The following is a 25,947-nucleotide window of genomic DNA, read 5'->3' on the forward strand; positions in this document are numbered from 1 at the left end:
AACAGGAGATTCAGCCATTCTCGCCGCTCTACAATAAACATAGGGTTAAAATAGTGGGAGGTGCAACACTGGTACCAGCGATTTCACGCGCTCTGCAACGCATTCAGTCTCGCTCGACTCGCTCTAAAGTTTCAATGTCTCTTCAACGCATTACAGATTCGAGTTGGCGAATCTGCGGTTCTAAGTTCGTCTGCACAGTGATTGCAACCAATTAAGTCCATACCTGCTAATCAATGTATTATTTTGTCTGTATATTACAAATTAAATAACTGTTTTCTTGCAAGTATGCAGTTGTGTCGGAATAGAACCCGTCTCAGTGGAACTATATTCTTGCGCGCACGTTTGGATCTACATATGCTAAAACCTGCTGCAAGGTTGACCTGACGCAGGGCTTAGTGTTTTATCAGAATGAAATAATGCAGGAGCGGATTAACAACCTTCTTTCCGTTGTCGTATACCATGTGTATGAAGAAAATAGTCATTGTGCTGATAGTTTGGTGTGAGAATGTATGAAGGGCCTACGAAATGCTACTGTTGAAGAAAACTTTCAGAATACTATTAGAGATGGGTAGGGACATTGAATTTTCGCGATGCGCGAAATCGCGAAATGTGAAAAAAAGATGCAATTTTGAACATACTGCACGTAACTACACCCCCAATGATGAAATATGCATGAGTTTTATTAGCGAAGTAATGGGAAATGTGTGCTTTTCCACGAAATGAACGCTTTTTCGCGAAATAACCGTGAAATATCATTAAATTAAGTAGAAAACACGCAAAAACCGGCAATCGAGGTTGTGCGCGCAAACTGTTGATTTGTAACGATACGTTTGCTTAAAGTTTCCTACCACTTGCAGCTGAAGAACGTTTTATCTTCGATCACATCAGGAAGACGCTGCAAATTTGGATTTCCCTTGCACATAATCTCAGTTCGAAAACTTCGCTCCCTGTCAAGCTGCATTCCTTTCTTCCCCCGAATGTCTACTCAACTTCCAGTTTCATTGAACTTGCTAGCTGTAGCAGCGATAAGATTAGTCTGTTCCCGCACATCAAGGGAAACAATGGTGTCATTTGTGTTCAGTCATGAATGCATTTTGTTTATCGTCATGTGATTTTCAACATGTGTTTGTGTATGTGCAGTAGTGATTATTTTATTTGTTGGAAAGCAAGGATATTCTTTAAATACATACAATGAATAAATCACTTGAGATATGGAATTTAGAAATTAAGTGATTTTGTGTTGATGTTTTGTTTTTGGTTGGACAGGTAAGTACTTGTGTATGTGTACAGTATATAAAAATGAAGTAGTTTATAGATTTATAGCTCTTTTGTGTGTTGTTTCCTCTCATAATGAAAAAGTGTGTGCCAATTTTTTTTTTCCCACCGCTGGTATATACCGCTGAAGTAACATTTTATTTACCGCTCTCAGTTTTTATTTACCATAAAGTTGTCTCCCTAGAGATGGGTAATGGAATGGGTTAGCGAGATTTTGGAAGAGGGAGAAGCGTGAGGAGAGAGTTATCACATCCTGTTTCTAAGCCTGCTGGAACGACGTTGCTTCTGTGATTCTTTTGGCTAATCGGAACAGTTAGGTTGGATGATGAATTTATGAAGGGGCACTCGCAAAGGAACACCCATATCCAGTACAGGACTAAATCCGATGGAAGTTTCTCACTTTCCCACGTTCATATACATCCATACATCCTTTGTCATAAAAGTTCCTACCCGGTGGAGGCACATAGTGGTTCGGATCCCACTTTAAACTGTAGGTCCAGTCCCAAGTAGCCTTTCGTGCATAAAGTGGACTTAAAACAATAATTTAATCAATTCAATCATAAAAGTTCCAGGACTGAGCTCCTAAAATTAATTTATTCAACTTGCCAACTAATGGTCCTAGGTCTTGTCAAAATAGTCCCCTCGGCTATAGTGGAACCACAAGGAAAGAAACCTGCGCAGACCCCATCGCGCTGGCGGGTGGGGGGAAAAGACAGGAGAGAGGAGACTTCAGAGTCGCCAACGTCAGTGTTGCCAGACCTATTGATTTCTCGGTAGGATTCCATAATAAACTATTGCTATGGCACCTCCGACGGCCAGCTCAAAAACACGTTTCCTGCTCATCTTTCTTGAACATGGAGGGGAGATGTGGAGTGGAACTCCACTCAGCCGTGAAAAGTGCTGTTTGAACTGTGAAATTATGTCAAACGCTACTCAATTGTGCTAGGACATTATTTTATTACTTTTACTACATTACTATTTTTAGATGGCTGTATTTTATCCCATCATAAACTCTATTTCTATTTTAGTTGTTTTACGTCGCTTTTGTGCCTCTACGGGTAAGTACGACAATATGGATGAATGAAAAACTGATGAAATGGATGAAGTGACACAGACACAGTGAAAAACGTCCTTGCCTTACTAGGTAGAAACACTGACTTCGTAGCGTGGGCAAATTATGTTATACATATATGTGTTTGTGGGTGTGTGTGTGTATTTCTAGCAGATGGGGAGGATGGGTGGCACCCTATCATAAACGTTGCTATCTTGAATTATCGAGGAAGACATGCTGTCTAATTCACCAAATATATTTCACATACGTAATGCATTTTTTCATTATGGTGCAGGACGCGTGCCCACCCCTATCGATAGCTGTACACCGAACACCAGCAGAAGGCAAATTGATTTGTTATTGTTAGCATTCGACTTGAAAGATTGTGGAAAATCGCTGACAACGAAAGGCGGCACGTTAGCTTCATCTGTGAACACAACTTTCTACCCTTTCCTGTCATAAAAATTCCTCGCGATAATAGAGGCATCGCAAACCCCTTGTGTCGGTGCTGAGAAAGGGCAAATTTGAGGGTGTTTTCCACGCACCCTCTAACCGGAAAATGCGGAAGAGATGAAAGATGTTGGTCGGTTCCCTCGGGCGGTTTACTTTCTTTTGTTTGAAACATGTCCACTCCTGAAATGGAGATCTTCGGTATATTTTCGCCAAACACAGGGTGCTGGGTTTAGCACTATTGTTACGAAAGTATCTGTGACGTTCACACCGTAAACAATGCGCGCCACTCCCCCTTGCAACCCCCCCCGTGCGCACAACTATGCCGCCCTTCCCCCCCAAGAACGTCCTTCATCCGCTTCTATTAGATCATCGGATTTTGTAGCAGAACTTCTGGTTTCCAAGGAACAATCTCCCGAATTTTTCAAATCTGACCTGGCAACACTGCCCCGAACACCGATAACGGCAGGGAAGTTGCGCGAACGCTTTGGACGGAAGGATTTTTTCCTTGTGGTCGAGCTATATCTATGCACAGCTGCCACCATTTCTGGTGGTCATGGAAGCAAGCAGGGATGCTCTCAGCACATTTGTCACAGCTGTTTGGATTGCTGCAATATCTTCATGACGCTTCCCTTTCAGCTGCGTTTTCACATGGGGGAAGAAAAAAATCACACGGAGACAGGTAGGGTGAATATGGGGGATGTGGTAGAGCAGGGATACGATGCATGGCCAGATATTCCTGGAATAATAAAGCAGTATGGGGCTTGCATTGTCATAAGAACAACTGCCCAGATGACCTCATATCAGGATGGCGCCTCCGAATTGCTTGACGCAAACGTTTCAGGCAGATATTCATGGTGTACAAAATTGCAGCATAAAAAATGATGAAGCCACATTTGCAGTGGTATGTGATGTTGACGGCCAACCGACTCTGGGATCGTCTCGAACTGTCTTGAACTTAATCTCTACCCTCCAGAAATCTTTTGTGCCATTCAAAAGACACGGCTACTCGATATCTCATGTTTCACTAGAGGTTTTCCCTAGCTTAACGCAGAACTTAATGTTAACTCTCTGCTCGAAATCCACGTCCATCACGTCACTTGTGTAACTTCCAACTAAATGCACCAACAAGCGAAATAGTGGGTTCCTAAGCACTTCCCTGTCACCTAGTGAGTTTACATGAAAACACTTCCAAGGCCATGTCTATTCAGAACACACATCAGGTGACTGAATAACACCCATTTCTTGTGTTTGAATATCACAGGTAAAGAATTAAAAAAAAAATCAGTCCTGGAACTTTTCTGACAAAGGTTGTACATACATAAATTTTTCATTTTCCAACCAACCAGCGCAACAAGTCTTCTAGCATAAAGAATGCGCAACATTCTACTCTTCGATTTGATTTACTTCCATTCGGTGGGCGATGAAATATCACCAAACTAGCTGGACGACAATGTGTCCTTCCATATCTATTTACGTGGTGCTGGTCGTTCTGCCGTTTCCGCCGTGCACGCCTGTATACCAGATCCACTGTGACTATAGGGTTAGACGTCAAGGTAGAAAGAGTGACCGCCATATACAATTGATGGGTGACTTATTCTTCGTTTCAGGTATCATGGGAAGATGATCGCCCCCCCCCCTCTACTCTCCCCCTTAATACACCTATGAATCAGTGTCATTATTGCAAAAAGACCGTTATTAAGAATTTCAACTTTAAGGTATACGCTCCCCTGAATTAAGACATTTTTTAATGCAGTAAGCTTCATTACGTCAAAAGTGTATTGAAGATTTACGAGATCTTATACAAAATAATATGTAACACTTAAGAAGCCCAAAAACTTGTATCGTTATGGCGCGCAGTTTTAAGATCTGTAGATACCTGTGGTGCATATGCAGAACTTGGTTGTTCACTGACGGGGAAATTCTTGAATTCCATGGATTTTTGCAACAGGGAATTTAAGTAATGTCCATTCTGCATGAACTTGACTCACAGACATGAAAGCTTACAGCTGACTCATTCATAAACATTATAATGTATCTTAATCACTTTACGGAAAATATTGCATACAAAAGCTGACTTATCCTCGATACAAGGAAAGGAATCGTGCAACTGTCTAAATTTTTTGCCTCGAATAATACGAATGGAATTTCTCAAATTGCTTGGAAGTTCCAAAGAAAATATTTCCATTTGTGAGGTGGTAGGATCCCAAGATAAGGCTTTGTAATGTCCGCGCAACTGAACTTTCTATCCTGTGGTTGGAGAGGCGCACTGTCGCCTAACTGTCTGCAAATGTTTAGTGTGCTTGGCTTGATCGCCCATCATAGAAGCAATATTTGGCATTAAGACCGCTGGTATTAATGCCATCGGCGGATAACGAAAGGTTTGAAGATCGATTCTGAAAGCATTTTTTCAGCTGAATTGGAGGGTATAATGGTGGGACATTTGGTTTGCATAAGGGGTTCAAAGTTAAAACATTTCTAATTACTTTCAAAAATTGGACCTGCAGAATCTGATGGATTAAATGGAAGAAACTGACATTGAAATGTATTATGAATACATACACACATTAGGTTGAGTTCGAAAATGTTATTTTTACAGATGGCCGTTAGAAATTGCATCCTCAGGGGTGACGAAACTAGATAACTTTTCCCTGTTAAGGAGTTGGAAGGAGATAATCTAATTTGTTAATCAATAATATGGAATGTTTCTTTCTTTCTCTCTCCCTCTCCTTTTCCACAATTGTGTGGAATTGTCAAATTTAAATTGTCCTTTTAAATACTATTGCTATTATAACACCACCAAGTCGCGCATATATTTCACAGTATACAATCTGTTCTCTCCTCTCTCTGCCGTGCAATGAAAAAAAGACCCTACTTTACCTCGTAACATTAGCACATTAAACATTTCCATACTTAATCGATTGTAATGTACTTCAGATTGACCTCCCCGATGGCTGTCGTGTTTTAATCAAGGAGTCAGTTTCCGATGAATAAGCATTGCATGGTGGTTCGGACCGCACTTTAAACTTTAGGTTCAGTCTCGATTAGCCTATCTGAGTATAATGTGGGCTTAAAACAAACTTCGACTTTTCTGCAATGTACTCTAACACATTGACATTCATGAGTACCTCCGACTTAGTGGGAAGGGTCACTTGCTTTCTGCCTCCCCAATATTCCTCACCTGGAGCAGGCCCCCTCTTGCCCCCCAAGAGAAAAACTAACTCGACGTCATTGTTTGTCTTTGTAAAGGCACTCGTCACGTATTTTTACTTTTGCACACACACACACTTCCGTTGTGTTTGTGCCTGCTTGCGTAACCTTTCCTTCAACTTAAATCACAAACACGGGAAGTCAACCAGCTCGTGTTCTATCATTATTATTATTATTATAAAATATAATCAATGGTAAGGCGTGTGACAATAGTAAACCCAGGTGTTCATGAGAATGTAAAAGTATGCAAGCATTGCAAAAAGACGCATTGGAAAGTTAATGAAGAAATGTTTTGACTTTGTGAATGTGAAACCTGAACCTTCTACATTTCAGGCAGATGTCCGTCCATCCTGGATTGTAGGACATGTAAATGTACACTCTTGAGATGTGTCAGATTTTCGAAAAAAAAATCATAAAAGACTATGCTAATGTGTTGGTGGAGGCTTTTCATTCCAGGATTACGGGAAAGGAATATTTAAAATTCGGATTCCAAACGCCTTCCAAGCCAAATGAAAATGTCAACAACGCGCTGGTGGAAATATCGATACATCGAAATGGTATCTATACAGGATGTTTGCGAGATAAGTATCTAAAAATGAAATGAAAAAACCACAAAGCTACAAAGGGAAATATAGACAATTTACTTTGATCATGGGGCAAGTTGCATGAATTCATAATGATTAATTTTACCGTTGTGTGTGTGTGCATATTTGAGATTATCACAAAGATTTTAATGCTTACGTAATCCTATTAGACTATTGTGAATAGCGAAAACTACACGAAGATTCAGGCGAATGCTCCACAAGGAATTCTAAGCAGATGTAATTTTTCAGATTTTGTAATGTCTAGCGGTTTTTCGAAGTTGCGGTAAAAAAAAAGGTAAAGTGTTCCCCTGTGCTTAGCACCACGCCATGAAGGCGTATAGGGGGTGTGGGGGTAACGCCCCACACTTTCTTGATCCGGTCGTGAGTGGGGGTGATGTGATCAGCATCACGCCCCTGACCGCCTTTACCCCCCAGGGTTTCCCCCAGGTACCCATGTTATTCGACGCTGGGTGGGCGCCGGGGCCGCTTCCATCGTTAGAAAAGTTCCCGGATTTGAACCGACCGGGGATCGAACCCGGGACCTTTAGCATGGTAGTCAGACGCGTTACCGACTGAGCCACCGCGGCCACCAAAAACGGCTGCGGTGGCGTCGGCCAATGGCCCAGCCGAACCGATAGGGATATTATGGTTCACCGTTCACTAGAAGAAGTAAGGAAACCATCAGTGGCTCAGTGGCGGATCCAGAGAAGTTTCAAAGGAGGGGCCCAGGATGATAAAATGCTCTTGCCTCATAGATCCTCGATGGTAAAAAGAAAATATATATTTCAATTTTGTTTTCAATTCTATTCGCAGCATCCCTAGCAAATCACAGTAACTAGGGGTGGTACGGAGACTGTCTTTTGAAAATCTAGATGAAACCAACCCCAGATCTTGGGAGACTTGTTGACACGAGGCCGATAACGAGACAACCTCCGTAAAATCGAGATAAGGCCGAGACTTACAGTTCCGGAGAAGGCCTTTATGGCTGTGACCCTGTGTTGCCGCGTTTACCTGTGAAGGGGAACTCGCGGTCAAACATCCTATTAGGCCCACCGCTTTTGCAAGAGCCGACAACGTTAAAATTCCCCCTCCCCAAAGCAGCCAGTAGGGAAAGAGGATTTTGTCAAAATAACAATTCTGCGCCGTGCTTGCACACCGGTTAGTACGGCGACTCCACTGCAGTGTCCGAGTACTTAATCTCTGTCCTTCTTTCTCTTTCGGTTGATTTTTATCGCTGTTCCTACCTCTTTGGTCAATCGTGACTATGAGGAATAATGAACTGCTCAAGTGCATGCTGGTACAAACACAATGGCACATCCATGCATTAATTGGGTTTCGAATCTGGGTCCTCTGGTTTCGTAGCTTGTTACGCCGACCACTCCGCCACGCAGGTTGTAGATTCTCTTGTTAAAGTACAATGTAAATCGAAATTACTTCGTGCACTTGTTACTTCCGTACCAAGCAGACCGCTCATATTGTTCTATTTGCGAAACACATTCAAAACTATTTAACCATTGAATGTGTATACACTACGCAGATATGTGTAATGAGACCACTAGAATATGAAAATAACACTCAGAGAAAAGTCCATTCGGAAGAGCCTGCTTTTTTGCAACTACTGCTTATGTCTACGAGTTGCATGTTGAAAGATACATTTTAGATTTAGAAATTAGTGTCTTAGAGGGTTGAAAGCTGTCGAACGATAAAAATGCTGTCAACGAATTCATCGATTTGTAAAACTTTGGGAAAAGAAGCCTCGGAAAAACTCGTGTGTCTCCCCCTCCCAAGCCGTTTTTACCCCGACCACTTCGAACTCTACATTGGAAGGACCTAAAGTCGTAGAGATACCAAGTAGAAGCCATAAAACTAACCCCTGTGTGCAAGCCAGCAAGAACTGACGTGGCGGCATTTTCCTGATTCTCTGGGTATCCCGCGACAGGAAAAGAGAGAAAGAGTATTTTCTCTGTGTGGCCCGTTTGTTTTCGCGGCCCTTGCGAGGGTTGTTCACTTTTATTTTAAAATCTTGGGATATCATGGTCGAATCATAAAATAATTAACCCAGCGAGTTCTAGCCACCCGCAGCAACTTTACAAAAACTTCGTGTTTGTGTCGGTTTGGCGGCCATTGTGTTAGTACAGCGCGAATGGAAGAGATGCTAAAACATTAAAAGCACTTGCCGTGGTTTGTTATCAGGTCCCAAAAGTTTTGCAAACCACACACTGTAACCATGACCATAGTTTCTTGTGAGCAACAGAGGAAACACGTTCCCGGGAAAGACCTAGTTCACTGAATATCCAAAGCTCCGTTACATGTCGGTCTGCCATGATAAAGTCATAGATCCTGCTCGTGGTTTCTCTATGGCCACGGTGACAACTAATCTTCCAGACTATCCCTGACAAGTTTGAATTCTGCAGCCCACTTTCTGATCATTCCACCTGAAGTACATCCTCCTCCCCTCATGTGGTCACATGTTCTCGTGATCCCTCCATTATTTCCGTGTAAATATTTAGTAAGTAAAACTATATGCAAACTACGGGATCAATATCGGGCGGAGTTGGTATGAGGGGCAGTAAAATGAAAACCGAACACCCGCTACAAATTGACAATGGAGTTTGTTTTATTCAAAAGTAATTGCCACAAGTGTTAAGACATTTATCCCACTGGGAGACGAGACGATCAATTCCAGTCTTGTAGAAAGAGGTAGGTCGCTGACGGATCCACAACCTCGCCCACTGTTACACTTCCTCTTCCGAATGAAACCGACGTCCACGAATGTCTTTCTTCAGGTCACCAAAAATGTGGAAGTCACAAGGGGAAATATCGGGGCTGTACGGAGGATGTTCAAGCGTTTCCCAGCCAAATGTCTAAAGCTTATTCCTCACCAGATTGGCAGTATGGGGACGGGCGTTATCATGCAAAAGGATGATTCCGTCCGACAGCATGCCAGGGCGTTTTGACTTGATGGCGTTTCTGCAACGTGTCTGCATAGCGCTGCGCATTGATTGTGGCTCCACGCTCTGTAGCAGAGGGCCCTTGCAGTCGAAGAAGCAGCTCAACATGACCTTACCGGAACTCGTATGGACAGCCTTGGATTTCTTTGGCGGGGGAGAATCGATGTGTTTCCATTCTTGGCTTTGCCGTTTGGTCTCGGGCTCAAAATGGTGGCACCACGTTTCGTCCCCTGTGACGATACGTGTGACAGTAAAGCATACTCTTCCTCGTGATACCGCTGCAAATGACTCAGACATGCAGCCATTCTGGCAATCTTTTGTCCCTCCGTCAGTTGATGCGGAACCCACTGCGCGCAAATTTTTCGGAACTGCAGGTGATCTTTGATAATGGCATGCACAGAGCCATGACTAATGCCAAGTTCTTCCTCTGTGATTCGTCGGTCTTCCCGGATCAGATCATCGATCCTCGCAATCACATCAGGCGTAATGGCTTGATGGGCCTGTCCCAGGTGCAGATCGTCTTGCAGTTATCTGCGTCTTTCGCGGAATCTCTTCTGCCACTCGTGCACACTTGTCAGGGACATGCAGTGTTCGCCTTACACTGCAGACATGCGACGATGAATTTCGCGTGTTCCAGCACCCTCAGTCACCAAGAAACGAAGTACACCTCTCTGCCTTCTTTGCTTGCCTCAATTTCCAATGCTGGACGAACACACTTTTCACTACGCTCACCTCCTGAGCAATGACGAAGCAACTGTGTGGACTTGTGCGTTTTCACTATGCATTTCTCCTACAGTACAGATGGCAGTATCGATACGTAACAACAGTGTTGCCAACTTTTGCGAGGAATGTGTTTTATGGTGGGTGTTCGGTTTTCATTTGACTGCCCCTCATAGCACAGTGCACTACAACGCCAGGGGCCCTCGGTTTGAATCCTGGCCTGGGATGAGTATTCTTTGTGAGTGTCCCTTCATCAATTTCATCATATCACCACCCATGCTCACAGTCGCGATTAGCCAAAACGGTAGAAATGCGACGCGAAATAACAAAAATCAAATCATAAATAATGTATGGGCCCTATGGGAGACGTGCCTAGCTCCTTCCATCCAAGGGCACTAACTTTTCAATCACCCATCGTACGTAGCTCAAAGAACACTGTGATGAGCCGAAAGGCCTTTTGGAGCATTTCTTAAGGTATCTTGCAGACTTACTTCTAGCACACAATCTAGAAAGGATGTGAAAAAAGATCTAATCCCCACTGCCTTCCCAAACAGTTGTGCAATTTCACAGTGCCTTACGATAACGACGTATCTCGAAAGATGGTTTGTATCGGTAATTTGAGTTGCCAGAAAAGAAGCAAAATCTGACATTCAAAAGTCGCGAAACTAGAGAATTGAACGCGCCGTTTGGCAACCTATATGCAGGTCAAGGGAAATGTTCCCGATTGTGGTTTCACAGGAAAGTTAGGAAAGCCAGTAGTCAATAAAGATTCTGCAAGGCGCAAAGCCATTTCTACTTTTATGATACCAAGGCCAGGCTCGTTGGAAATCCTGAACATGAGAACGCGAAGTGTTGCGGAAGCGCTCAAGCAATTCGAGCAAGCCATTTCATCACAAACGAGCGGAGAGGGTAGCTTCAGAGATGTTTTCATTAAGTAGGGGAAAGCATATCGCGTTGTGAAGCCAAGCTTCTGGGTTTGAATCCCTAGTAAAGCATGAAATATATATATATATATTTTTAATTAACTTTTAAGAACTTTGAAAAGTGATGCAATGTAGCTGAAAATAAGCTATTTTCTTTCAGAAATACTGCGACTTAACGTCGTACGACTGATGTATGTTGGAATGTTTCCCTTCGTTAAGAAATCCTATGCAAGAACCGGATTCGATTACCGTTGTGGTTAATGTCAGATGGATGTTTTTTTCATTAATGGCCCTGCCGGATCTAGAGTCTCACCCAGCCTCTTGTCAGTGGTACCTGGATCAATCGTGAAAGATAAAGGTGGCCGGAGCGGGGTGCTGATCACATCACCTCTAGTATGACCGTGCTTTAGTGTGTGGGGGACCATACCTCCAAACGCCTATGTGCCTTCAGTGCACAAACTTCGTCCTTTTTGGCATTGACATGCAGATAATCTAGGCAGTGCAGGCCGTGGATTCGACTCCTGTCTGGGTATGGATATCGCACAATTCGCAGTTATTCTACAGTATAAGTAGAAACACATTGATTGCCGCAGCGGTTAGTGGATTCAGCTTTCGAAGAACTAGTTGTTCCGTGCAGGAAGGAGAAATGGATTCTAATGGAAGGAGAAATGTATGATTTAATACCTGAATGTGATTAGTTGCGAGTGGCTCTGAGCGTATCTGGAATGCTCTCATTATCTGATTGAGTGATTACTATAATGGCAGCCGCTCTTGGAAAGTCGTAAAGGTTGAGGAATGCCATTTTCGTCTTCAATTCAGACACTAATCGCCGTCGTGCGACGGTTGAATTTGATCTGATTTATGGTAACATTCAGTGGAACTTGTGGGGATATCAATACGTCGCAACCGATCAGAATTCACAATATTCAAACTATGACCGTGCCGAAGGTTCAGCACTCATAATTTGCCTCTGCATTTTCCCAATAAAATTCTGCAGGAAGAACTGAAAGATGCCGAGGCACAAAATTCACCCTTTTCTTCCCTTCTAACAGAGAATGGTGGTGTTTGTACTGAAATATTTCGATGTATTGATATTATTCGGCAAGTAGGAAAAAAAAATAATGTAAAAGTCCATGCTGGGCAGTTGGGAATGGTTCAATGGCTGAGTGGTAACGCCATGCAATCAAGATGTTCCGGGTTCGATCCCAGGTGAGTGAACATTGTCCAGGTGGTTCGGATCACACATTAAACTGTACACCTGGTTCCGATTAGCCTCTGAAGATAAATTTGTCTGAAACAAGATGCAGAATTGAAGTCTCCATTTCTGTCCGTTTCAATGTGAAGAGTATATGTTAGTGACTGAAATGAAATTCCCTAAGAAAATAATCGGCAACACATACTTCTCAGTGGTGATGACAGAATAAAGGTGGCGTGGCCGACTACATCTTAAGCTTCTCCCATACCAACCCCCACCCAACAAACAAACGGTTGATGTGTCGAGTAACGATTTTGCACCTGATTTTAAGGGTATATTAAATGTATCTGCCCTCCCCGCACAAATAATTTTTTATGCTCCTTACCCCTAGTAGCACGCCTTGGAATTTCGTAATGTAGGTTTATATATATATATATATATATATATATATATATATATATATATATATATATATATATATATATATATATATATTTGACAATTTTTTCTATCATGTGCGTTCGAGCCGCCAGGAAGGTGGGGAGGCGACAGTGAGATGCAGACCCACTACCCTTCTCGGTCTTCTTGTAGATGTCACCGATCCCACCCTTTTATCAACAATCGGCAACAGTATTTTTTGGATAGTTGTAGTTTCCTATGGACTTTAACAGTTTTCCGACAAGCGCAGCTGGTGCCGCAACAGCAGCTCTCATCTTGTTTACTCTTGCATCGGGCACAATATTGTCGTGAGCGTCAACTTGAAGTCTCACGGAAAGTAGGCCTAGTTTGAAGTTCATGTGAATATAATGATATTGCGCAATGGAATAACATAGAACTGAGAGTGAATAGCTGGAGCATTCTTTCGTACCTTTTATTATTTTTCTCGCTTTCGTGAAGGGAAAGCGTTCCGCAAGAGAAGGTACACGCAATAGTCTTATGCAATTGCTGTGTGTGTGTGGAAAGGAGTGGAGGATGGACGAAGCTTAAGAAGTCCATGCAAATTCTCACGGAGATTTACATTTGCGTATGCAAGTGTTGTTGGATATTGTAGCATTCTCACGAGAGTATGTTTTGTGCTCTTGGCTCAGCGATGACGCCAGAGTAGATGATGGGGAGGGGGCCACAAACCCAGATTTACTAGGGATGTTGCTAGGCGAGACCAAAAGGGCCTTGTAGAATTTGAGACGATGCGAAACATGCATATCTTAAATCCATACGAGACCAAGACGTACTGTACTATCCATGACTTTGGTAATTTTCACACTACTGTAGTTATGAAGAGTATTTACAGTTTTTTACATATCTTGCTCGTAATTGTTTTAATTGGAAACATTTCCATCGTGGTTGCATACGCTCAGGATAAAAAAATGTTGTTTTTCTTGAGCTTTCGGAGTCGAAATGAAGTGCCTATCAAAAACCTTACTGAATAAAGTTGTTTGCCGTGATGACCTCTAAATGCTGTTTGTATGGTGTACCCTGTTTCGAGCCCCGAGACGAGAACGTGCCATCGAGAAAAGACCTGGAACTGTCCTCCTCGGTGGTGGTAACACTGAAACTTTGTAATCAAGGGGTCCCGGGTTCGATATCCGTTGAAAACACTGAACCTGCTCGCACACGAGACGAGAGAAGACTGTCCTGAGTCGCGTCGCGTCTCAATACTATCCCTAGTATAGGTTTTATATATTTGGAGACCCGGAGGGTTAACAGTTCAAATGGCCTCCCGCTGTGTGAATACAGCGATAGAAGTGACCATAAATATTGTTATACCAGATAACATATTTACGAGCCATCAATTAAAAGCCAAGCAAAAGCCTACTTGCATATCTACGTCATTTCGCTTCAGACGCTTTCCAGAATTTTCCATCTGGGTGGGTGTAACTTCATATTTTGGGGGGGGGGCGGTAGTGTAAGTGTACATTTAGAGCTAAATTGACCATAAATTGGACCTTGTAAAAATGTTTGGGGTATTGAGAAAATTTTGGGAGGTGTGTTTGGATAAACCGCTGTCTCGCGTAAATTCTGATCTGTGTGGATACCAAAAGGAATGAAACGCTTCGAACTTTTTCTTGCTGAATTTTCAGTATGTTCTTTGTTATGACCGAGAGATGACTAGTTCTGAGGGGCCCCCCCGATGGCGCACTGATAGCGTAGTCACCTTGTAATCAAGGTGTCCCGGGTTCGATATAGCCGGTGGAGGCACATAGTGGTTCGGAATCGGATCCCACTTTAATCTGTAGGTCCAGTCCCGATTAGCCTTGCTGTGCATAAAGTGGACTTAAAACACCAACTCAGTCAATCAATCAAAGATGGCTAGCTGTTCCTCATCTTTTGATTTGCATTCCAGTCTCACATTTTGTTTATTTTGATGCTCTTTTATAAATCAAAGCCTCATGCATTAATCAGGCCTAAGCAGCAGCTTCAGTCGACCAGACCCCGCAAGACAAAATTGATATGAAATGTCTAATTAAAAGCTGATTAACCTTGGCGACTACAAAACCTTGTGCACAATAAGAGCGAAATTCAGCCCCCATCATAGCAAATCCCCCCCCCCCTTTTTATGATTGTATCACGTTCAAATTTTCCTCATGCGGGAATTGTAACTAGAAACTGGCTTCTGTACAAAAAGGCATAATAGAGGGTGTGGAGATAGGTTCCGCACATTCTGAATATCGACCATAGAGGAGTTTGTGGCCAGCACCACGCTCCGATGGTTAACTCCCACCACCCCGATAGAGGGTACTGGTGACTCCAGAGACACCTTTTGCATGGACAGTGTAAAAAATAACACCTGGAGATCCTCCCGGGAATCGAACCTGGGTCTTCCGCATGGAAATTACGCCACCACCGGGACTCCTGTTGATTTCTGTGCATACATTATTAATAGATACCAATGAAACCAATCAAGGAGTTGCAGTGTACAAAGGTTAATAGAAATATGTGGCTTATTGCAACAAATCAATGGTGAGGGATCTAAAAAAAAAGAGAAGTCTTTATTTTAAATCATTTTTTGAAGAAAACCTAATGTTTATGGAAAACATTAGAATTTGTAAAAAGTGTTAAAAAAAGGTCATGTTTGTTCGAATGGAAACTGATATTTCTTGCGTATAATTTATTTTTTGTTTTGCAAACTCGCCATTGAATGTACGTCATCCTAGTTGGAGACCAAACCTTGTGCCTCCCGCACTTCGTTGAATTGAAAATTTAGAAATGCTCTAGAGAGGATACAGTCAATTTTTAGCATCTTGTCTTCAAAATCATTTCAATTTGATATCTGGATCTGTAACCAACCTCGCGCCGTGACAAGGTTCAAAGACAATGATGCTAAGCAGTGATAGTCACTTTGGAAATATGCACCCGTTGCGTTATTGGCGGCTGGCGCTTGAGTAATGAGAATCGATATGCTGATACGGCGTGTGACGTCACAATTGCCTTCGTGGATCAGGTTCGTTTATTCAGAAGGTATAGGGGTATTTGTTTATGTAATACAGTCACTGCACGTGGGAGTTCACTGCGCTGAAAAAGGGAAAGATAAACATATCCATTGTTTTGGGCAAGGTAGGTGTGATAAATATGAGTAGCACTGATTATGCAGGAAGTTTGCATATTAGTATTTCATTGCGTCATTGTTTTGGAAACATTTTTCTTCTCGGTAAAGAACAATGAACTTGCGGCGTTCTTTGTCTCTTCGACTTTGTCATCGTTTGTGAAAGAAAATCATGTGTAAGCGCCAAGAATGTATTTTCAGGTGCACTGTTATGTCATCATATGTTTCAGATAAAAAAGAATAACTTGTTTCCTGTCTATGACCGAACCCTCCCCCCTCCCTTTCTTCAAGCACAACGCTTGTGTGTGCTGCATTATTGATGAAAGAACGTCCATTCCTTGCCCGGAATCGAGGCTGTGTAGCACACTGACCACTTTACCGCTCCACTCTTTCCTGTACGGGAATCAAACATATATTCTGCGTTGATTTTGTTGTGGGACGTGAAAAATTGCTGTGCCGAGAATCCGCTGCAACGGGACATTCATAACATTAAAACGTATGCTCATGACGTACTTTGTGTTTCCCAGCAAACGAGACCAATTTCTTACATCTCTTGTTTTGAAATTCTCACTTCCTACTGCCCAAGGATGCCAGAGATGCGGCAAAGGAGGAAATGACGTCATACAATTCTAATCAAACGTGAACTTCAAATTATCGTTACGTACAGTGAGTCTGTCATTCCAATTTTCGCACTACGCTACTCTGTGAATATGCGAATGGTAGTAAAAAGTTAGGTTCGCTGGTTAAAATCCAGCATTTGTTTCTAACAGTAACAAGAAATATTGTTAATAACGAGAAATATTCTGAAGAATTGGGGAGGGAATTCTTTGCATCGTTTAAAAGCGTGCTGGTAAACCCGACATTGTACAGAGCAACCACATTGTGAACACATATTTCAGTAACATTTTTGAATAATATATTTTTTCAACCTCCGTGTTATAATGCTAACCATAATTGTAGAGCTTCTGTGTTCGAGCCCCGGATTGGTGTTTCCGTAAAACCAAAATTGCACGCCAGCCATGAACTGAGAAGCCAGTATGAACCGCCAATCAGTTGCGGCGATTTTTGTCGACTCATTGTCAATTGGAGGGGGTGGGGTGGCGCTTAGAATTCTAGACACGTGCAGCCTTGATTGCCGACGGTATACAAAGTTAGCCCTTAGAGCAGTTTATGCAATGATATCAACGGGGGGAAAAATCCGCCCGAAATCAATCACCCCAGAATTGAACCCGAATCACACGTGTGACAATAAAGCTCCCTAGAGTGAATCACTACTGCTTTCTAAATCATCAAAGTAAGCCTCCTTAGGCTAATCGCGACGGTGAAATTCATGGAGTGGTATCGTACATGAGAACGAAGTTCAGACTTCAAAAATGTTCTATACTCGCTCGGCTATCAGGTCGGCTGAAATTTCGATTGTTTTGGTAAAAAAATTCTTAGGTTTGTGAAGCACCCTGCATTGCTGACCAGCCTCTTGATACATAGGCACTGCCAGGTATAGTCAGGTAAGTAGGCACCATCATTTATGGAAATGGGCACTTAAAAAGCCATATAAAATAAAATATGCGTGGACACATGAACTTACTAACTTTCTTAGTTGAACACTTACGGACTTGAATTTTTTGTCGTTTTCTGTTACTTTTGGCTAATCGCGATAGTGCTTACATGAAATTGCTGAAGGGACACTAACGGTGGCGGCGATTAGGGGGAGTTCCCCTCCCCTAAACACACTTTTGGCCACGGCACTATGCTAAACCTACCAAGGGAAAGTAAGCTGTCCTTGCCCCCCCCCCCCGCAGGTTTGGTTCCCAATCGCCGCCACTGGACACTAACGAAACAAGAAACTACCTTCTACTTGCATAGAGAGCGAAATCGAGCAGAAGTAAGTAGAAATTCAAAAAAGAAGTTTGAAGCAAATTATACTAAATAGACACTAAACCTGTAAATATACATTTATAGGCACTATGAAAATGCGCTATCAGACTCTTACAACATGAAACTATTTTAAAACATTAAAGACCATTTATTTCTTCCAAGGAATAACAAAGCAAATCTAAATTTCAGTTGAAAGATATTGAACATTTTTTAAAAATGAATCTTGCTGTTGTAGGCATGACATCTTACTATATTCGGCGCAAATAAATCTCCATTCAAATTTAGATTTAGACAAGAAATGTTTAAATCCAGCTGCTAGAGTAGTAAGTAAAAAAAAAAGAAGTTATATAGATGTTGAAAATCCGCACTTTAGTGATGGGTATGCGGCATGTAACAGTTCTGTGTGAGTGGCAAAGCGTGCAAAATGCTTTCCGTGTATCATTTCCTGCACCATTGTGAAGGTCGGAGAAAACAGTTTGATTTCTCTGTTGAAGGACTTGAAACGATCTTGCACCAGGAAATTCCAATGTTTACACTCATTTCTCGCAGTTCGCACATTTTCGTTAATGTGTGCGTCTTGTTAAGGAAATAAAAGCATTTCCTCTCCAAAATTAGGTAACTGCCCTGGCATATTTCTGACCGGCAAGGACATCGTAATTTGACATGGCGTTGTCAGAGAGAGAAAATGAAAAGGAATTGAGGGAATAAATCTGTAATTCTTAGCAATAATAGAGTTCAATTTTAAATATTTTCGAAAGCACCAGCCTCTTTTAATTTGCCTTCATGGATATTATTATTATTAAACGTCAATCGTTTTAACTGCTGAAAATACAGACAAATGTTATTTTGGGACACTGCCTTTCAATTCACTGATTCTTGCCAGTTTAGGGCCATGAACCGTATATTTGATCTGTACCCACAAAAAACAACCAGTGGCGTGGGGTTCAATAATGCAAAGGAGAGGCTCATTGATCCAAACAAGCTGGCTTGAAAGCTGGATATAGCTGCTCTGGAGCTCACAAGCCCAATCAGTGGGTACCTGGGGTGGTTGAAGCATGATGCTGATTACATCCCCTATGGCATGATCGAGAATGTGCGGAACCCTACCTCCCCACCCCCCACGAACTAAGACACACATGGTGCAACACACAGTGTCCAACTCTGGTCAGGATGGTGCTCAATGAGGACATGCACTATGTTGTGATAAAAGTTTTCCAGTGGGCACTGACATCATCACTATACCGTCAGGGAGCTTTACTCAAGTCGTCTTCATTGGAGAATGAAATCGAAATTTAAATTCGGACAGACAACTGTAAACATGAAAGAGAAAATGTAACGTTTTTTCTGTCATGTGTTACTGTAGAGTGTCCTCCGAGATCAGGGACTCACCGTTAGCATAAATCAGAGCACTATCGCCTTTTAATGAAGGGGTCACATGGTATATTCCTGTTGGAGGCACAGTGTTCAGAGGTTTGGATACCATTTTAAACTGTAAGTCCAGTCCCGATTAGCCAATCTGAGCATAAAGTGGGCTAAGTTATGGAAATTTTACAGACTTGGCAGTGTAAGGATAAATCACTGTTCTATACAAACAAGCAGAGAATAGAAACTCGGTAACACTCTATTTTTCAAAATTAGGTTTTCCACTCAATATAATGACCTAGCAAGCAAGCATGAATCATTTCCTCACAGTGGCATTTAAGTTTCCTAGTTTCGAAACTAGGTGGGGGAACACATGTCAGTGTCTTAATAGTGGTCATGATATGACTGATTTTCATGACAATTTACAGTTTTTTTTCTTCATAAAACTGTCATACCTCCACATGTGATATGACCAGTGTTCATTCTTTACCCTTGATTTCTTCACTGATCACTAAAGCCCACATGTTATGTAATAATACATTCAAAATCACTGATATATATATAGCATTAGTATTTTTGTTGTCTTCGATCATTTCTTTCATTTGCTGAGCTGCAGTCACAGTTCTAGGAATCGGGAAGGATTTTTGCAAAATATGGCAATAGTGAAATACATACAGAGCCTGTGTGATTTTCAGGTCTTGAAACAAAATTACATGAAACTAAGTCAATGGGCCTGCTATTGTCAAATGAAAATTACTAATTTTGTTAGATAAATTGTACAGGGTGATTCTTTCGCTAGAGGCCCCAAACTTTTGTCTATAAAACTGCCATTTACTTAAGTTTGCATTGAAAATTTGTATGCACATACCTTCATCAATGTAAAACAGGATGTGCTCATATCCGATGCTGAAAATGGTCCCCTTCCACATGCAAGCACTCTTGTACACACACTCCAAATTCTGGAATACTTTTCTTAGTTTCATCGGTAATGGCTTCAATCTCTTGATGTATAGCTTCTTTCAGAGCTGCGATTGTGCGAGGTTTATTTCTGTATACTTTTCCCTTCACATTCCAGCCAACACTACCGAGATGCATTGTCATGGAACAAAACAAATCAAGGTCACTGGAAGAGTCCTAACCTATTGCGAGGGGTTGTGCATTCACAACTTCAAGACAAATTTTAAGTAAATGGCAGTTTTATAGACAAAAGTTTGGGGCCTCTAGCAAGGAAATCACCCAATATTTGGAATATTTGTCACACAAATACAGGGTGTCCAAGAATTATCTTTCCAACTTCCAAGTTTTATTAATAACTCCACTTTTAATAAATATTTCACCCATATTAAGGCTCTATGGGGAATTATTTTTTCCATGACTGTATAACAAACAGCATGTAAATATGTGACGTAGAATTGGAGTTATTGAAACTTGAAGTTGTAGAGATAATTCTTGGACACCCTAAATATCTGCAGTACTCAATCAAAATGAGAGAAATGTTTCAATTTATGGGAAAATATGTAATTTGTAACATACCTAAAAATATGTAAAAGTATGTGACACAAAATGTATGTATATTGTTTTTAACATCATAATTCACTGATGTTTGTTATTTTTGCTTGACTACATACAAAGGAAAAAATATGTAATTACATAATATGCCTGGGCTGAAGTCATGATTCATTGAGAGAGAGAGAATTTAGTTTGATAACTAGAATTAACATTTGTAAGTTGAAGCTGTTGAAATACCAGGAGGTATACACATATACCCATACACAAATTCAAGTTTATACACAAAATTCCAGTTTCAGTGGCTTTGTTCAAAGTGTCCTCCATTGTTTATAACACATTGTGTGCAACGATCAACAACAGAATTGCAAATACGATGTAGTAAACTTTTATCATTGTTGCTGACATGAAATGCATTGATAATTGAGTCTTTCAGTGCATTCAAAACTGCCGCTGATTATGAGTATACCATATCCTTAACAACTCCCCACAAAGCAAAATCGCATGGCGTCAAATCACAAGAACGCGCAGGCCAATCAATGGTACCAGGGTGTCCACTCTGTCATCTAACAACAAGCAACCTCACTACAACAAGACACTCAACTGTCGACAAAAAGAATAACAAGTCCACTGTTGACAATGTTACCAACTGTATACCTAAAAAATATTACTTAGCACAAGAAGCACATACACTATCGTAATACTATTATCAGTGTGCTTTTTGGGTAAACTGACTTTTGCACCACCCTGTATTTCCTGTTTTTCTTGCAAATACATTTGTATGCATTAACATTTTAATGTTTCCCCTTATTCTAGGTATAATGGTTTTTTACCAGCTGGTGATAGAGGTCGACGAAGAAGTAAATTTGTTTTGTATAAACGACAAGCACCAAATGGTGTGAAACGGTCAGTGGACTATGAGGTCCCAACTCCACGTGATGCACAGGTGAGATTTTTTTTCCCTAAAGATTGTTTTTAAAACTATAGATGTAAATTTTGTTCCTTGAACTAGAAATACAGAGGTTATTTCTGATCTAAGGTGACGAAATTGCATATCTTGTGCTACACCACCAAGCAGGAAGAGAGTGAAGCTGCCAGTCGTGTGGGCACCTTGGACCGTTGACTGTGCGTGATAGGTGTGGTTAGTGCGTATCGGGAAGAAAGCTGCAGAAAATCCGTGCATATTGGGAGGGTTACATAACTGCACTTTCCGACATAAACTACAGTTATAGTGCCATTATAAAACAGTGCAAGGAGCGTGGATTCACTGTGTCCAAAAATGGCATATCACGGGTGTTGAAATGGGCAGGTAAGGTGAGGCGTGGGATGATTCCTGTGGGGCAGAAACAGGCCAACCCCCGGCCTACCACTAGCCGCGCACCAGCTACAATTCAGGAAGTCAGGGTGCTGGTCACCAGGGAGAATCCAGCCATACAGAGAAGTATTGCCAACTGGCTACAAACATCACTGAAGACGGTGCACACCATCATTCACCACAATTTGGGTTTGGATAAGCGACGCAAGGGGCCGTCGCACCAACAGTCGAAAGCTTTATGAGCGGCACCTGTCAGGTGAAAAGTGGATGTTTGTTGTTACATTGGACGAGGCATATGTTTATCTTGATGACTGTCGCAAGCCACGTGCAATTTTGTATCGATCGACAGGTGCGAGGGACTTTCAGAGATAGTTCACTGAATGTAAGGAAATTTTTGGCACAGGTTTCATGATCATTGCAGGATACTCGTACAATGGCAAGCTGACCATACATTGTGTTGCCAAAAATGCAAAGGTTAATTCCGATTATTATCAGGCTAACGTCCTGACACCCGTTTATTGCCATGACATTCCCCATCTCTACGGGAGGGACCAGAACCGTGTGCATCAAGACAAGGCGTCAAGTCACACATCTCACTCAACCTGCCTCTTCCTCCAACAAATGGCAGAAAGAACTGGAATTCGTGCCATTCTTTTTACAGACTTTCCAGTGAAGTCACCTGATGCCTCACCGGTGGACTTTTGTGCCTTCGGCCTACTGAAACAAGCCTTGTCTCAGAGAGACCCCGCACCATTGAAGGGCTATGGGAAGCCTGTCAGGAGGAGTGGTTGAGACTGGACATGACTACACTTCGTGCCAGTCTCCTACAGTGAAAACTTCGCTGTTGGGCAATTGCCAAGATCCAGGGACACCAAATAGAGCACTCTCGATGGTGGCGACATGGTTTCTTTTAAGGTAGGCACAGTTTGAAATCGTCACCATAGATCGGAAACAACCTGTACACTTAAATTTGTGAACTCTTGTCTAGAAATTTGTCACAGAAGGGGTACAGTACATCTATATTTTTCATGCGATAACCTTTGAAATTGTGTTATTCTTGCATCCAGGGTCAGATTTAGAGAGTAAGGCAACCTTGTTGCTCCCTCGTGTTTTAATCTTTCAAAACTGCTGTATTTTTTCGTCCCTCCTAAAGTCTGTACTTTGGTCAACTGCTCAGTATCTGTCTGAACTCATAGCACTGATGTATTTATTGCTATTAAATTCATCATAGTAACAGAACATCTAATCCCCTTTACTAACTGTAAAATACCACATACCAAATAAAACATGACGACGAATTAAAATAGTTAAATAATGTGATATTCCAGGATGGGTGGTTGGTTACCCTAGATATTGGTTACATAGCTCAAACTTCAAAGTCGTAATTGAATAGGCTCCACCATATTGGTTCAGCCATTTTTCTATGATTTCTTCAAACATGTACTTTTCTTCATGCTGAAGTGACATGAAATTGAAAAATGTTATTGATGTTAGAAATTTCAAAGCTGGCCATGCAATAATATGAGTGGAAAGTCTCACATGTTTCCATTCAATTGCATGAGAGAAATATTTTCTAAAACTCCCTCCATTCCAAAACATGTATAGAAATGAGTTCAGCATCTAGTATTGAAAGGTGCATCTACCATGTGGATGTAACTGTCGTCAGTGTAATATGGGACATGAACCAACAGCCGAGCACTATTTAAGTAGAAAGTCCAAGGTGCGATAGTTGACAGCTGAATGCTGGAATGCCATTCTGTAATTTCTGCTCCAGATAAAAGTATATGTCTAAGGCCTCCCCGATGGTGCAGTGGTAGTGTCACCACCTTGTAATAAAGTGGTCCCGGGTTCGATACTCGGTGGAGGCACATAGTGGTTTGGATCCCATTTTAAACTGTAGGTCCAGTCTCAATTAGCCTTAATGTTTATAAAGTGTCTTTAAAACACCAACTCAACCAACCAAGCAAAGGTATATGCACTTTTTTTTTTTTAATATGTTGCAGATATATATACTATATTTTGAAACAAATTAAATGATACGTTCCTCTACCTTGTTTTTTAATATGAGTCATACCTATGCCATACACTGGAGCATTATAAAAAATAGGTTTTTGTATCATTTTGGAATATGTAGCATATCTGTATCATATATTAGGACAATATAATGCAAATTTCCATAGCATATTTTGCCTTCACAACATTCAATGTTCTTTAATTTGAATGTGTATATTAGTGAATGAGTATGAATAAGTAAATGTAGGATGAGTTTCATCAAAGGGCATTGGTTGTTTATCTTCTGTTATGTATTTCATTGCATTGAAAGATTGTAGTGAAAATGAAGGTGTATGTAATATAACTTATACATGAAAAGTGTGTGAATTTTAATTTCATTCATTATTTTTTTTAGGCAATTTTGAATTCGCAGCAGCATTCAATATCATACACACTATCCAGAAACAAGGCAATCATAGTGGAATACATGCCTGATGAAGAAACGGACATGTTTCAGGTATTTTCCTACTTTAATATTTATAGGGCTTACATATTTTCAGTATATGCTTTCTATGTGTCGCCTGAGATTTACTATTATTGATTGTATTATTACCTTCAGTATTGTATGATGCACATGAACTTTAAGGCCACACTGGATCTTTGGCCTGCACCAATAAATATATATATATTTTTTTGTTGAAAATTCCTCGTTTTGAAAAGGCACTATTATATTTCAAATTCTTATGTTGTTTCCCCCCATCCCCTTCCTTTTCAGTCCATACTCCCTTTTTCCCCCTTTTTTAAAAACATATTCCTTTCTGGTCCCTTTATTCACCCAAGAGTTCTCTCCCTCAATAAAATTTCCCACTTTTTCACAAAACTTCCCTCCTGTAATGAAACCTGTCCACTTTCCGAAAAGAGCCAAAAAGAAAAAGTAAAGGCAAAAAAATTTCCCCTTCACAAAAAAAAGATTCCCTGTTTTCTTTTTCTTTTATTTCTTCCTTTCATTTTTTTAAGTGTATGATGCCACAGGGATCAGGGGTGGAAAATGGTTAATAATGTCAGCAAAAGTAATTTTTTTATTTTGAAATCTTGGTCTAATTTGTTGGTTTTCTGAATGGTGATTTATTTAATTATTGCTATTTGCTGGATACATGACTCAAATTCATCTAATCATCATTCATCCTCATCATCATAATTAACCAAAAGTGGCAGAAAAACAACATAAAAATAAGAAAAAGAAAAATATACATGAATAATTATTGATCATTAGAAATTGTAAATTTTCTGCTTTGTCACGTCATTATTTCTAGCTGGCAGGAGACCGATTGCTTGATACTCTATCTGTATTGGCTGATGTAGGCATGCCAGTGGATCAGTTTATTGGTACAATTGCTGATAATTTTGCCACTCTGATATTTCTGTAAACACCATGTAACTTAGTGCAAGATTCTGCCATTTCTTTACTATTTGTATGAACATAAAGGTATGATTTGTATAGCCACTCTGGTTTTGTAACTTAAATATAATACACACTTTCTTTTTCAAAGAGCAAAACTTGGGCAATCACCTGGTTATGTACGTTAAGTATGGAAATGAATAAAATTTCATTACCAGTAAATTTTATATGTACATTCTTGCCTTTAGTATTTGGCTAATTCAGATTACAGTGTATAGTTAAGTATGGGAATGTGTTGATCTGTTTGTGAACATTGAATGTAAAGTTTGTATTTGTTACCACTTGTAATTTTATTTACAGATTGGGCGATCTTCAGAGTCTCCAATAGACTTTGTAGTCATGGACACAATTCCTGGTGATAAAACAAGTGATCAGAAAGTGTTGCAAAGTACAATATCTCGGTTTGCTTGCCGTATTTTGGCTGAACGTTCGAATTCACGTGTAGCCCGAATTTATGCAGCAGGTTTTGATTCATCTAGGAACATCTTCCTTGGTGTAAGTAGTATTATAGATTGTTTGTTCCACGTGTGCACCA

The 25,947-nt window shown here is 41.0% G+C and overlaps 1 protein-coding gene across 3 annotated transcripts in view; it reads left to right on the top strand.

The window, feature by feature from the left end:
* The window catches only part of Pli (E3 ubiquitin-protein ligase pellino), a 147,658-nt gene that overhangs the window by 72,115 nt on the left and 49,596 nt on the right, over positions 1-25,947 (top strand). For all 3 annotated transcript variants that reach the window (XM_083118569.1, XM_083118568.1, XM_083118570.1), the window contains exons 3-5: positions 21,463-21,592; positions 24,369-24,470; positions 25,713-25,907. In XM_083118569.1, coding sequence (XP_082974695.1) covers positions 21,463-21,592; positions 24,369-24,470; positions 25,713-25,907 — 427 coding nt within the window. The remainder of the gene's footprint in view (positions 1-21,462; positions 21,593-24,368; positions 24,471-25,712; positions 25,908-25,947) is intronic.

This window comes from Lepisma saccharinum, chromosome 3 (assembly GCF_977018435.1).
Source record: "Lepisma saccharinum chromosome 3, izLepSacc3.1, whole genome shotgun sequence".
Classification (NCBI taxonomy): domain Eukaryota; kingdom Metazoa; phylum Arthropoda; class Insecta; order Zygentoma; family Lepismatidae; genus Lepisma; species Lepisma saccharinum.